Raw genomic sequence first — 15,731 nt, forward strand, 5'->3', positions numbered from 1 at the left:
AAGTAGTAAAGTACAGATACCCAAGAAAACTACTTCAGTAGTTCTTCAGGGTATTTTTACTTAACACCACTGGCAAATTAAATCATAATCAAATCACTTTTTTTTGTCACATGCTTATGGGCCCTTTCTAACAATGCAGAGAAACATTTTTGAAAAATGAATAGAAAAATAACACAAGAAACAAGTACATAGTCAATGTGAAGGGGTACAAGGTAATTGAGGTAGATATGTACATATAGGTAGGGATAAAGTGACTAGTCAACAGGATAGATAAAACAGAAACAGCAGTGTATGTCATGAGTCAAAAGAGTTAGTGCAGAAAGGGTAAATGCAGATATTCCTGGTTATTGGTTAACTATTTAACTAACTATTTAACAGTCTTATAGCTTGGGGGTGGAAGCTGTTCAGGGTCCTGTTGGTTCCCAACTTGGCATGGTCATTATTAGTCAAGCAACTCTGTAAAGGCCACTGAACCTGTAGGCTATGATTTAATGATACATGTGTTTACTAACAGTCATGAAGACCTCATCAAGCTGTAGGTCTACCTCTACTAGCTGAAAACTATTTGCAATGAAATAAATGAAATTCATCTTTCCAAAAAAATATTTTATTCAGTCAAAGATTTGTAATCTTAGGCACCATACCCAGAGCCCTACGAAGGCCCATACCTGAAGTGTAACATTACAGAAGTGCACATGTAAGAACTGGAGTATTAAATGATGGATTTTGAGAGATCATTCTGAGTGTAAACATATGTACACACTTGCAAATGGCATCCAATACACAATTTACCACTGAACTCATGGTTTTCCCATTCATAATTTCAACAGTTAATCGTTGTTACTCTCCCTAAGGTATTTGGATCCCAGTATCTGCAACAGTGACATCCCTATTGAAAGGTGTTTTAAATGAGTTAGTACCCATTTTTATTAACTAAAAATACTCTCCCAAATTAGTGGTTTCTGGAATTCATTCAATCCCACCATGTTCAAATGCACTGAGTGTGATTTCCAGGCTACAGAATGGACACGATTCAGGCTAAACAAAAGTAAATATTACCAATCTTTTCTCTGAGATGAAGCTTAGCTATAGTTTGACAGGCTCAATTTGGTCATAACACACATAAAAACTAACAAACACAAACTGTACAAAAATAAAAACAATCGCAGCATAGTTTAAATACACAGAAGATATGTACACAGTATAAAAAGTACACAGAAGATATGTACACAGTATAAAAAGTACACAGAAGATATGTACACAGTATAAAAAGTACAGCTACACTCCTTGAGAAGTTGGTCCAATTCCATGATTAAGTGGTAATGCCTTGAATGACAAATATCAAAATACAAAATATACAATTCCCCATAAGTTTGTCAGCAGTTTCCATACTGCAGCACCATGTCTGTTACTGGCTACACTTTAGCTACCTATTTCCCAGAGCTCATCTATGACATAACAAGTCTTCTCTGCACCGCGGGTCGTAGCATTAGCTCCTGGCTGTTTGGGGTACCTCTACAGCTTCAGGTACGTCTGCATTATTCCAGGTTAATGGACCATTTGTGAACATCTAAGAGAATGACCCTTCAAGATGAAAGGCTTTGGTGAAATTGTCTTTCGGAGGGGTGAAAAGCCAGGGTCTACTAAATATCACTACTAGGTGGGGCACACAGTTCTCTAGATCCAGCATCCAGGTCTGCAGGAATCAAACATTTCAGTTGAAGGCAATTGTCTTGGGCTGAGAGGGGGTGACAGTGCTAGGCTGGGGTGCCAGGACACATAATGCTTCTGATCTAGGATCAATGTACCCTCCTCAAATCCTCAATTTATGAAGGAGGTATGCAAAGCTGACCTTAGATCAGCCTCTAGAGCAAGGACGGACAACACCAGTCCTCAGGGGCTGGATTGGTGTCACACTTTTGCCCCAGCTAACACACCAGACTCCAATAATCAACTAATTATGATCTTCCATTTAGAATCCAATTAGTTTAATCAGCTGTGTTTGCTGGGGATGGGGGGATGGGGGGGGGGGGGAGTGTGACACCAACCAGGCCCCCGAGGACTGGAGTTGCCCATATCTGGTCTAGAGAAAACATTCATCCTACGCCATACAGCCCTCAAACTCAACTCTGAACCTTGAAGCCAGTTCCACTGAATGTTGTCACTGTTCCCCTCTAATCAGGGACTGATTTAAACGTGAGTCACCAGGTGTGTGCAATTAATGATCATGTAGAACAGAAAACCAGAAGACTCCGGACCTCATAGGGTAAGAGTTGAGTACCCCAGCCATACAGCATAAAGTAGAGATTTCTGTCTTCAAGTTAAGAGTTCAAACTTCTCTCACCCATTGTCTCTCTGTCTTACTGACGACAGGGCTGCGGAAAGGCAGGGACCTAGGGAGGCTAAAGATGTCATTTGGCAGCTTTATTGTCCATCATATCTGAAGAGAACACAGACAGAGACAGACAGACAGAAATTGGTGTAGGTTAGGTGACAAGCATGAGTACAAATGTGTGTGTGCAGACAGGTCAGTGAGGGTGAGTGGCTCTAGTCTAATGTGTCTCATAGGAGGATAGTGGCACCTTAATTGGGGAGGATGGGCTCATGGTTGTGGCTGGAGCGGAATAGGTGGAATGGTATCAAATAAATCAAACACATGGTTTCCATCTGTTTGATGCCATTCCATTTGCTATATTCCAGCCAATATTATCAGCTGTTCTCCCTGCAGCAGCCTCCACTGGTGTGTCTCTAACCTTGCAGTGTCTGGTGGACCTCATTGGGCAGGTCATCCAACTCCTGTAGGCTCCTCAAGAGGTGAGCGACAGTGGCTTGACCCTTCGGCCTGCTAGTCTTCCAGCGCTCCAATGCCTTAAACCTGAAACACAAGGCAAACGGAGGTCACATTATCTAAAAAAGAAATCTTCACCAAAAATATGAATCAAAGAAAGTAGGTTATTGTACAATTATTGTATGATTGGTTATGCCAGGAATGCTTCAATTAGAAACCCCCCAAAATAATGGCTGGCAAGTAATATAAAGTTGAGTTAAGGGTGCAGATACTATATCTATTTACTGTACCTCTGCATGATGACATCCTCCTCGCTGGCCTGAATATCGTCCAGCTCTTTGGAGGACAGGTCCAGGCAACCGATAGCCACCTGCTTCCACTCCTTCCCCAGCCGCTTAGCCACCTGCATCAGCTGCTTGGGCGACATGTCTGGGACCTGCACTGTCCGCACTCCGTCTGGGGACAACAGAGGAACGTTAGACTTTTAATTCTGAACAGCAACTCAACATGAATAAGACCACAGTAATAACAGCAAATTACACATTGGATGTGTTCAAACCATAACCTGACTCATCTGTGCATCGAGGTCTCTTATTGGTCATCTCTTCCTCTGATGTGCTGGTGCTTCTCTTCCTGCCTACAGAAGAGGAGAAAATCACTGTCAATCAAAAGCTACTTTTAGTGATGGATGAAAATTGCTTGTGTACAGACAAGTAGATATCTAGAACATACACTGGAATAAAGTGAACTATTGATGCCAATATTGAGAGGGGGGGGCAAACAAAAATGACAAACTTACTATCTGTCCGTTTCCTTAGTTTTTCAACTGCATTGTCCACACAGTCACCTGAGAGGAAGACAAATGAATGTCCTGCACCTTCACTCACAACACATTACAGACAGACGCACATCAGGTGTGTACGTACCTTCTCTGATGGTGGCGGACCACACAGTCTGGTCGGACTCTGTCTCTATGAGGGAGAGCTTGAAGGGAGGGGGCTGCTCAAAGAATGCCTCAAAATATCCCTTCAATTTAGTCACGGCCAGCGTGAACTGCAAGTCCTGCAGGACACCGCACACACACACATGAATACACACACATAATACATCCATACACTAAGTATACAAAACATTAAGAACACCTGTTCTTTCCATGACAGACTGACAAGGTGAATCCTATTATCCCTTATTGATGTCAGCTGTTAAATGAATGTTTTAAGTATCCCTATATTTCTGTTATTACGGTGCGATCACTCTGTTATTAGTACGCTTGCGCAGTAGTCTCACTGGAGATAGACCTGGCCTGAGTGTGATGGCAACTAGTACTGTGGAAATACAGTGAAATAAAAGTTGTTCAACTGGAACCTTGTTGTTGTGTCATTTTGAATTAGCAAAATCTACTAAAATCAGTGAAGATGAAGGGGAGGAGACAGGTTGAAGAAGGATTTTTAAGCCTTGAGACAATAGACATGGATTGCGTATGTGTGCCATTCAGAGGGTGAATGGGCAAGACAAAATAATGAAGTGCCTTTGAACAGGGTATGGTTGTAGGTGCCAGGCACACCAGTTTGTGTCAATAACTGCAATGCTACTGGGTTTTTCACGCTCAACAGTTTCCCGTGTGTATCAAGAATGGTCCACTACCCAAAGGACATCCAGACAAATTGACACAACTGTGGGAAGCATTGGAGTCGACATGGGCCAGCATCCCTGTGGAACACTTTCGACACCTTGTAGAGTCCAGGCCCCGACGAATTGAGGCTGTTCTGAAGACAAAAGGTCACCTACAAGACCCTGCTAGGTAAAGTCTCCCCTTATCTCACCTCGCTGGTCACCATAACAGCACCCACCTGTATCACGCGCTCCAGCAGGTATATCTCTCTGGTCACCCCCAAAACCAATTCTTACTTTGGCCGCCTCGCCTTCCAGTTCTCTGCTGCCAATGACTGGAACGAACTGCAAAAATCTCTGAAACTGGAAACACTTATCCCCCTCACTAGCTTTAAGCACCAGCTGTCAGAGCAGCTCACAGATTACTGCACCTGTACATAGCCCATCTATAATTTAGCCCAAACAACTACCTCTCCCCCTACTGTATTTATTTAGCTCCTTTGCTCCCCCATTATTTATCTCTACTTTGCACATTCTTCCACTGCAAATCTACCATTCCAGTGTTTATTTTATTTATTTATTTTACTTGCTATTATTGTATTTACTTCGTCACCATGGCCTTTTTTTGCCTTTACCTCCCTTCTCACTTCATTTGCTCACATTGTATATAGACACATTTTTCTATTATATTATTGACTGTATGTTTGTTTTACTCCATGTGTTGTTGTATGTGTCTAACTGCTTTGCTTTATCTTGGCCAGGTCGCAGTTGTAAATGAGAACTTGTTCTCAACTTGCCTACCTGGTTAAATAAAGGTGTTCTCAACTGGCCTACCTGGTTAAATAAAGGTGTTCTCAACTGGCCTACCTGGTTAAATAAAGGTGTTCTCAACTGGCCTACCTGGTTAAATAAAGGTGTTCTCAACTGGCCTACCTGGTTAAATAAAGGTGTTCTCAACTGGCCTACCTGGTTAAATAAAGGTGTTCTCAACTGGCCTACCTGGTTAAATAAAGGTGTTCTCAACTGGCCTACCTGGTTAAATAAAGGTGTTCTCAACTGGCCTACCTGGTTAAATAAAGGTGTTCTCAACTGGCCTACCTGGTTAAATAAAGGTGTTCTCAACTGGCCTACCTGGTTAAATAAAGGTGTTCTCAACTGGCCTACCTGGTTAAATAAAGGTGTTCTCAACTGGCCTACCTGGTTAAATAAAGGTGTTCTCAACTGGCCTACCTGGTTAAATAAAGGTGTTCTCAACTGGCCTACCTGGTTAAATAAAGGTGTTCTCAACTGGCCTACCTGGTTAAATAAAGGTGTTCTCAACTGGCCTACCTGGTTAAATAAAGGTGTTCTCAACTGGCCTACCTGGTTAAATAAAGGTGTTCTCAACTGGCCTACCTGGTTAAATAAAGGTGTTCTCAACTGGCCTACCTGGTTAAATAAAGGTGTTCTCAACTGGCCTACCTGGTTAAATAAAGGTGTTCTCAACTGGCCTACCTGGTTAAATAAAGGTGTTCTCAACTGGCCTACCTGGTTAAATAAAGGTGTTCTCAACTGGCCTACCTGGTTAAATAAAGGTGTTCTCAACTGGCCTACCTGGTTAAATAAAGGTGTTCTCAACTGGCCTACCTGGTTAAATAAAGGTGTTCTCAACTGGCCTACCTGGTTAAATAAAGGTGTTCTCAACTGGCCTACCTGGTTAAATAAAGGTGTTCTCAACTGGCCTACCTGGTTAAATAAAGGTGTTCTCAACTGGCCTACCTGGTTAAATAAAGGTGTTCTCAACTGGCCTACCTGGTTAAATAAAGGGGGAAAAGAAAAGGAGGTGCAACTCAATATTAGGAAGGTGTTCTTAATGTTTTGTACACTCAGTGTACAGTACATAGGTCAGTGCTTACTGGTTATGCAGTAATGGGTGAATGAACCCTCACCGCAGGGCTGATGTCTCCCTCTGGTTCACTCATGAGGCGGTACCTCCTCTCATCCAGCTTACAGGTGGGTGGCTTCTCTACCTTCAGGTAACGCCTCTTGGAGCAACGCACCTCCTTCCCTATGTCCTGGAGTGAGGGGTGGTAGAGGAGGAGAAAGAGGCAGAGAGAGTAAAATAGAGGAATAGATAGAAGAGAACCAGTGATTTACCATACTGTAGGTAAGTGATGGGTAGGTAAGTGATGGGGGGGGGTCAGGAAACCTGGGAGCTGGATGAGGGAGAAGATGCTTTCCATAGTCAATTTGGTCATTGTTGACTAACGGTCAACAACTCCTTTCCCTGGCCACTAAGGTAGGGTTAAATAGACTGTCCCGAAGCTGAGTGCTCTGATGTGGGTCTCTGTTGAGCTCAGTAATTTCCCTCACCACTGATACTACTACACACTACCAGGGCTCATACCACATTTCAGAAACTGGGTGATGTGACCAAAACATTCACTGTGGTCTGTATTTGATATAACATGGTGTTACTATCCCAATCAAACCCTACCAGTTGGCAAAACATTGTCATTTCAACCAGTGTTGCCCACTGGGCTAGCTTCAGATCTAATGTATTAGGATTTCCATCGGAGTTGTTCCTAGATAAAGATACACAAATCAATACACAATCACTTGTGTTCATTAATATGCACCAATGCCTTCTGATACCGTGACAAATTAACTAATCTTGATCACCACACACACACACACGCACACAGACCGCAGACTTCCAGTGTGACTTCCCTCAGTAGAGACCATAGTGAGAGAGGCACAGAGTGACTATCTGTCTGATCATGTTCACCACTTTGCTCTGACTCAGTAACATGCTACAGTAATGACCCGCACCCACATGTGTCCATCTCACCTTAATGTCGGAGGAGTTGTTGGTGGCCAGGTAGATGCGAAAGGAGTAGGAGTTGTTCAGAGCCAGTTCCTTATACACCAGGACCACCCCGTGGTGCTCTACAGGCTTGCTGCTCTGGACAATGGGCCCCACCGGGGACAGGGACGACACACACCACTTTACATGGCTGCCAGAGTGGTCAACCGAGGGCTCGATCACCGGACAGCTGTCCTTCATATGCAGGACACTAAAGGTCATTTCACTGTCAGGGTCAGCGAGGCAGAGGGAGTGAGGGAACTGGATGGAGGTGAGGACGGACGAGGGGCTGTTGACACAGTCCACGTTGAAGATGGGCCCAGCAAACCTCCAGGAGTCCCCGAGGAACATGCCAAACTTGGACCAGGACAGGACCGAGTAGCGGATCAGGACTCTCTCCGACACCTCAAACACCAGGCCGGTGACGGAGCACTCATATGCCCCCTCTCCCTCCAGCTGCACCCTGACACACAGAACCAGAAAGATTTAGAGATGGAGGAAAAAAGAGCGAGAGAAGGAGAGGCTGAGTGAGAAAGAGAAGGAACGAGGCTACAGGTAGAAGAGCTACTCACTGTAGGCGACTTTTAGAGATCTTCCTGGGAGTAACCAGATCATTGCCTTGACTCTGATAGAGAAACAGACATGGTCCTAAGATTAGCCCCTGTTCCTCTAGTGAGTCTACAGCCATACTGTACGTCTCTGAAGCTTTATTACACAATTACCATTCAATTCCACAATCCAACAAATGTGCTCACCTGCTGGACAGCCTTGCATTTTTCACATGTCTTGGGGGGCATATCTGACAAAGCAGAGGTCAATAGTCAAACTAGACACTCCCTCTTGGGGAATACTCTACCTCTCAGACTTTGATTTGCAGACACATTTTCATAAACCTATGTAATGAACCCAAATATCCTCTCTCTAGAATTTCAGCCATTACAATCTCCTTTGTCTAGGATAGTTAGGCCTTAAGTGGAAGAAGCTAAACATGATAGTGGAATGACTTTTGTCAAACTGAGGATACCTTTAGCAAGGGAAACCTCTGCATCAGGTTGAGGAGCCGACTCCGATTCTGCGGAGAGAGAAGTTACTCCCCATGAAGGAAGTTAGGGGAGAGGAGCAGGCATTCTACTCAGGTCATTCTGAGGTGAAAGAGCCTATTCATCTGTATTTCAGAGGCACCATGAGGCAGATGTACTCTAAGGCATTGTGCTATAGTTCCCACTCACCATTACAGGAATCCTCAACGGCAGGCTCCTCTGATTCTGCTGGGACAAGCCAAAAAAAGAATACAATTATTTTTTATTTTTTTAAATATCCAAACAAGCCAGGTGCTGGTGTGACCATGTATCGTCACCGTTTGGAAATGATTTTTGATGAAACAGAGAATGAGGCTGTGTTTTTCTCACCTCCTCCTTTCACAGCAGAGCCGTCTGGTGAAAGACAGACAGACAGAAGGTTATATTAGAGGATGGGATAAAGCCTGATGATTCATACTTTGTGCTCTAGCAGCCGCTCACCAGAATCCTCCTCTTCCTCCTCCTCCTCCTCCTCATCTTCAGAACTCTCCTCTGTAGATGTCCCTGCGTTGTCTGTTAGGAAAGAAAATCCATAAGACATGGAGGGATGAACTTTGAAAACTTTTCTCATTCTAAACGTACTTTCGAACAGAGAGGGGTGAGGGAAATTGATTGGTAGTTCAAAAAAAAAAAAACTTGGGGGGGGGGTGGGGTTTCTATAGGCCCAAAGCAGCTCAGAGACCATTAGAGTTCTGTTTGAGTAGTGTTCACAGAGAGGACGATGTGTGTGTGTGTGGGGGGATTTCTATACACGGAACATAGAAATATACTGTAAAGGTGTGCCTACCTGAGCCACTGTTATCACTTTCAGTCAGATTACCTGGAACAACAGAACTTTCATTAGAGGTACAGTGCCTTGCGAAAGTATTCGGCCCCCTTGAATTTTGCGACCTTTTGCCATATTTCAGGCTTCAAACATAAAGATATAAAACTTTATTTTTTTGTGAAGAATCAACAACAAGTGGGACACAATCATGAAGTGGAACGACATTTATTGGATATTTCAAACTTTTTTAACAAATCAAAAACTGAAAAATTGGGCGTGCAAAATTATTCAGCCCCTTTACATTCAGTGCAGCAAACTCTCTCCAGAAGTTCAGTGAGGATCTCTGAATAATCCAATGTTGACCTAAATGACTAATGATGATAAATACAATCCACCTGTGTGTAATCAAGTCTCCGTATAAATGCACCTGCACTGTGATAGTCTCAGAGGTCCGTTAAAAGCGCAGAGAGCATCATGAAGAACAAGGAACACACCAGGCAGGTCCGAGATACTGTTGTGAAGAAGTTTAAAGCCGGATTTGGATACAAAAAGATTTCCCAAGCTTTAAACATCCCAAGGAGCACTGTGCAAGCGATAATATTGACATGGAAGGAGTATCAGACCACTGCAAATCTACCAAGACCTGGCCGTCCCTCTAAACTTTCAGCTCATACAAGGAGAAGACTGATCAGAGATGCAGCCAAGAGGCCCATGATCACTCTGGATGAACTGCAGAGATCTACAGCTGAGGTGGGAGACTCTGTCCATAGGACAACAATCAGTCGTATATTGCACAAATCTGGCCTTTATGGAAGAGTGGCAAGAAGAAAGCCATTTCTTAAAGATATCCATAAAAAGTGTTGTTTAAAGTTTGCCACAAGCCACCTGGGAGACACACCAAACATGTGGAAGAAGGTGCTCTGGTCAGATGAAACCAAAATTGAACTTTTTGGCAACAATGCAAAACGTTATGTTTGGCGTAAAAGCAACACAGCTGAACACACCATCCCCACTGTCAAACATGGTGGTGGCAGCATCATGGTTTGGCCTGCTTTTCTTCAGCAGGGACAGGGAAGATGGTTCAAATTGATGGAAAGATGGATGGAGCCAAATATAGGACCATTCTGGAAGAAAACCTGATGGAGTCTGCAAAAGACCTGAGACTGGGACGGAGATTTGTCTTCCAACAAGACAATGATCCAAAACATAAAGCAAAATCTACAATGGAATGGTTCAAAAATAAACATATCCAGGTGTTAGAATGGCCAAGTCAAAGTCCAGACCTGAATCCAATCGAGAATCTGTGGAAAGATCTGAAAACTGCTGTTCACAAATGCTCTCCATCCAACCTCACTGAGCTCGAGCTGTTTTGCAACGAGGAATGGGAAAAAATTTCAGTCTCTCGATGTGCAAAACTGATAGAGACATACCCCAAGCGACTTACAGCTGTAATCGCAGCAAAAGGTGGCGCTACAAAGTATTAACTTAAGGGGGCTGAATAATTTTGCACGCCCAATTTCTCAGTTTTTGATTTGTTAAAAAAGTTTGAAATATCCAATAAATGTCGTTCCACTTCATGATTGTGTCCCACTTGTTGTTGATTCTTCACAAAAAAATACAGTTTTATATCTTTATGTTTGAAGCCTGAAATGTGGCAAAAGGTCGCAAAGTTCAAGGGGGCCGAATACTTTCGCAAGGCACTGTATCTTGGGTAATTAATATGGGATTAGGAACTCTCCTCCCTCCATCTTTCCACCCCACTTTAACCATCATGCAGAGGTTTACAGTAACCCCAGGGGACTGGCCCTCTGTAGGACCAGCCCCAAACGACACCAGCCCAACCCCTGAGAGCTTTCTGACAAGACCTAGTAGGGGGATCTGAGAGTCGCTACTCATGTCTACCCTAACATAGGCATATTACTGAGAAGATTGTCATACATTATCGTTTTGGAGCCTCTTATTTACTGTCTGACTTATCAAAACGTTACACTTCTGCTATCTGCTGTCAAACTGTGAATAAGTTAACTCTGATGAGCTCATCAGTGTAAACCCTCTTCACTCACGTCACACCACATTGCTCATCTGAAACTTCCACTCTTGTTACTCACTAATTTATTTGAATGCACACTGTATACAGTATGTACATGAGCGTATTGTAATTCAGTGATGTCTGTGGTTTTCCTATGTATAGTGCTGAGGGCCCCTGTGTCAGTGCTGTAACTGTTTGCACTTTCATTTTAGTAATTTACAGAAACAGATACTCTCATTCAGAAATTCAGAATTACTTATAAACTGGTATGCTTCATACTGTAAGTGCATCTAAAGTAGGGCTGTGATGATTATGGGTAAATGGATTAATTGACTTGCAAATGCTCATAATTGTGATTTTTGTTGGATTTGTTTTGATTTTGTAATGCATCTTTGAAAATAAGCCACGAGATACCTAATGAATACAACACAGCTTTGGTGAAACCATTTCTCAAAAACAAATGGTTTTGACTCCAGGGGCAGGGGGAGCTGTTTGCTATCTGTACCCAGCAGGAGTGAGTGTGGGATAGCCCTTCTGGCTGAGAGCCTGGCATTGGCAGAGAGGAAGCCCCCCTGCGCCACTCAGGAGCCCAAAGAGAGAGGAGAGAGAGACCTGGCTGGTTCTCAGTCGGAGGTGAGGCTCCCTGCCCCAGAAAGGACAGGCTGTATCACAACCGGCTGTGATTGGGAGTCCCATAGGGCGGTGCATAGTTGCCCCAGTGTTGTCCGGGTTAAAGTTTAGCCGGGGTAGGCCATCATGGTAAATAAGAATTTGTTCTAACTGACTTCCCTAGTTAAATAAAGGTTAAATAAATACATCCATCGCTCTCTCCCTCCCTCCATCTGTGTCCTCATATGCCTCCTATCTGCCTCATCTAACATCCACTGTCTACTCTCTGACAGCCTGCTTTAAAAATCAGCCCAATATACACCAGACAGAAACACAGATCTTTTTACTGGTGTTGACTGCCATCTGCTGGACTCATTTCAGATTACATTCATTCAAGACTTTTTGCCACGAGACAAAACATGTCATAAACAAACCAAGATCGAACGGTGCTTACCCTTCTGGCCAGGGACAGGGACATCTCCATCTCTGTAGGTTAAAAGAGAAAGAAAATGATAAGGGCATCCCAAGACGTTATCAAAATCCTGGAGTTAAGAGAATACAGCTTCAGTTTATGGACCAGTGGGGGAGGGGATTAGGGGTGTGGAGGAGAGGGGGTGGAGCTAAACTGTCCAGCTGCAGACCCATCTGTGTCTGCACTTCCTCTCTCTGATATACACTCACACGCTCATTCAACTGAGGCACAAAAACAGAAAGGGCTGCCAAAAACTCAAATTCATGACACCAGCCCATCCTCCAGTGTGGTGTGGAACACCCACCCCCTACATCCTGACCCAGTTTTACACACTAATGTTGCACGGCTGGTACTGCAAAGCCATGGAAAGGTACTGGCCGATAATAGTGCCTGTGATTCTAAACTGTAAATTCTTAAAGAGACAGTACCAGAGAACACCAAAAGTTGATCAAATGGAAAGGTTTTGTAGTCAGCAGTGTTACAGGTTTATATAACCCATATGTGTATCATCCAGAAGTTGTCTCTCAGACTCAGACAAAGCGTGCCACTTGTTGATTCAGTCTGTGACTTGTGTGAACACGTCTATGGGCGCCTTCCGCCCAGGGGCTCGGTGTAGAGCTAGTGACAATAGAAAGTGCATTTGTCATGGTGCCAACCTCACAAGAAGAAGAACACGTTCAGCATGCGCAGGGAACAAGCTCAACAGTATTTTTTCTTATTTTCCTCGATCGTAAAAATACTGCACTTTAGGTCATCAAAAGCCAGAGTTGACTCAAGTGTAGTCTTTAGTGCTTTACCACAGAAGAGATGAGGAATACAGCAGAAACACTTGACTAAGTTGCAACGTTTTCATAACCTCTTTGATAATAAGAATGTAATGAATCATGATAACGGTGCATGGTAACTGCAGATAAGGTCCTAAAACAACAATTGAATTGTGACCAAAATTCATAGGCTATTTCTAGTACTGTGTATCGAAGATTTAATGAAACCTGATAAGCCAATGGTCCTCATCCTCACTGTACTCAAGACAGATGTACAGGAAAAACTTTACTTTTCAAGGTCAATGTTCACTCAGCCAACAGGTTTCTGTATCACAACACAATTGTTATACATTTCCATGGCAGTCATCTTCACAAATGTACTCTGCCTTCTCTCTGTCTATTATTTTTCTACCCTCTCTTTATCTTTCTTTATCTCTGCCCGCTATTCAACCCTGGCCTCTCACCAACTCTTACTTCTCTCCCACTAATTTTCATATAAAACAACCCCCCCCCTTCCTTTTCTCTCTCGCTTCTGTCTCTGTGGTGCGATACCACCGTTTTTTGCATGTTTCCTACAGCCTTACATGAACACACTGAAAGCCTATGAACAAGAGATAGGCAATAGTCAGTTGGTGCTAGTGTTATAGTTTATGTAACAGCTCCAATGTAGCCTTGCATACCTCACTCAGCAGGTTAACATATCATACACCATTAATGCAACAGCATTAATGATACACAAAACTGTCAATAAATCTCGGGGAAAAACGTTATGCTTTTATGGGGGATCATATATTCTGCAGGTATTGTGCATTTTATTTTTAAGGATACTGAACAAAAATATATGCAACATGCAAGAATGTCAACGATTTACTTAGTTACAGTTCATATAAGGAAATCAGTTAACTGAAATAAACTAATTAGGCCTTAATCTACAGATTTTACATGACTGGGCAGGGGTGCAGCAGGGGTGCAGTCATAGGTGGGCCTGGGGTGGCATAGGCCCATCCACTTGGGAGCCAGCCCAGCCAATCAGAATTAGTTTTTTCACACAAAAGGGCTTTACTACAAACAGAAATACTCCTCAGTTTCATCAGCTGTCCGGGTGGCTGGTCTCAGATGATCCCACAGGTGAAGAAGCCGGGTGTGGAGGTCCTGGTCTGGTGTGGTTACACATGGTGTGTGTTTGTGAGGCCGGTTGAACGTACTGCCAAATTCTCTAAAACTATGTTTGAGGCAGCTTATGGTAGAGGAATTAACATTCAATTCTCTGACAGCAGCTCTGGTGGACATTCCTGGCAGTGGCATGCCAATTGCAAACTCACTCAAAACTTGAGGCATTGTGTTGTGTAACAAAACTGCACATTTTAGAATGGCCACTAAATTGTCCCCAGCACAAGGTGAACCTGTGCAATGATCATGCTTTTTAAATCAGCTTCTTTATATGCCACACCTGTCAGGTGGATTGATTGTCTTGGTAATGGAGAAATGCACACTAACAGGGATGTAAACTTTTTTGTGCTCACTGACATTTCTGGAATCTTTTATTTCAGCTCATGAAATATAGGACCAACACTTTACATGTTGCGTTTACATTTTTGTTCAGTATAATTTAATATCTATATAAATCAGCACTTCGGTGACACTCAAACCTGTTCAGTGATCTGAGCGTTGAATTGTCTAACCTAATTCAGATTATTTCAGTCAGTGGCGAAAGGGTGTGGCATGGTGGCAAGGTGCCCAACGTCTCTTGTTTCTCCTGCAGCCTCTGGCGTGATAGAAACCAGACAACCACACGAACGATAGGCCTAGCGTTTCCCTTGGATACAAGTCACCAGATTCATATCTCTCACCTTTCACTTCCCTCCGGTTCATGGTTACTCATCACACAAACACTATTCATTATTTACGACACGAAGGAGACAATGTTTTCTACATGTCTACGACTACATTACCATGATTGCAGTAACACGTGTGGTTACAAAAGTGATATGTTTTTTTTAAGTCCTTGATTAATAAATTTCACTGGAAAAAGTCCCAATAGCCTATGTAATTCAAGATTATTCTATAGCTACCTTTTGGTACATATATACTACTATACATATAACAACAAAGCTAGATACATGCAAGTGGTTTTGCTTTCAAATTAAAAGAGAAGCTTTAATTGAGAAACCCAACATTATTGTTGCATTGGGTAGGCCTACAGAATAACATTATTTAGATGTAAATCGCGGTATAGCCATAATGCTTGGCGATGGGCATGCTTGTGTTATGATCAGTCAACAGAGCATCATGTGCGCTACAAAGCGATCATGGCGTCCCCTCCTTTCATTTTGGGGATCTGTGTATTCAATTACATAAAATGACATGGTTGCAACTATTTTGGGTCTTAAAAGTTTCTTTGTAAATCGGGAACTAAGATCCAGCGAAGGGTAGCAAGCAACAACAAAGCAACTATTTCGGGATTAGACAAAACATTGCAGCGCGTATCCTTTGTCAGTGTGAATGCAACCTCATGCAATCATGGGCTGCTCTAAACCTCGGCGTTATTTGGCTATGTATTTACGATGCTTACCCTTCATCCAGGTGACAAGTGGCTCCGCAGCTCGCCATCCTCGCCACCATTATGTGCCCTTTGAGGAACTTTCGCTGTAGGTTTTGTTTTGGTCGTTTTGCTTCACCTCCGTGAGGTTTCGTTATAGCACCTGCCTGTATCTCTGTCAGCGGTCATCTCCTTTTAAAACCATACCTTAAAGACGACGTAAGACTCA

General features: G+C 43.1%; 1 protein-coding gene across 1 annotated transcript; it reads right to left on the reverse strand.

Moving 5' to 3' along the window:
* Positions 1–596: 596 nt before the first annotated feature.
* On the reverse strand, positions 597–15,731 carry LOC139383062 (uncharacterized). Its single transcript, XM_071127365.1, has 17 exons — positions 15,536–15,731; positions 12,182–12,213; positions 9,111–9,143; positions 8,765–8,836; positions 8,654–8,677; positions 8,474–8,509; positions 8,269–8,316; positions 8,000–8,043; positions 7,817–7,869; positions 7,230–7,707; positions 6,328–6,453; positions 3,715–3,850; positions 3,588–3,635; positions 3,354–3,425; positions 3,079–3,244; positions 2,754–2,875; positions 597–2,440 (listed from the first exon to the last, which is right to left on the reverse strand). Exons 1-17 carry the CDS (start codon positions 15,583–15,585, stop codon positions 2,412–2,414), a joined length of 1,569 nt encoding a protein of 522 aa, XP_070983466.1. The 5' UTR covers positions 15,586–15,731; the 3' UTR covers positions 597–2,411.

Source organism: Oncorhynchus clarkii, chromosome 24 (genome assembly GCF_045791955.1).
Source record: "Oncorhynchus clarkii lewisi isolate Uvic-CL-2024 chromosome 24, UVic_Ocla_1.0, whole genome shotgun sequence".
Lineage (NCBI taxonomy): Eukaryota > Metazoa > Chordata > Actinopteri > Salmoniformes > Salmonidae > Oncorhynchus > Oncorhynchus clarkii.

Coding starts and splice junctions, on each gene's coding strand:
- LOC139383062 (XM_071127365.1), bottom strand. CDS start 15,585: ATGGTGGCGAGGATGGCGAGCTGCGGAGCCACTTGTCACCTGGATGAA. Junction 8,510..8,653: donor CTCTGCTGTGAAAGGAGGAG/GTGAGAAAAACA, acceptor TTGTCCCAGCAG/AATCAGAGGAGCCTGCCGTT. Junction 3,636..3,714: donor GTCCGCCACCATCAGAGAAG/GTACGTACACAC, acceptor TCTTCCTCTCAG/GTGACTGTGTGGACAATGCA.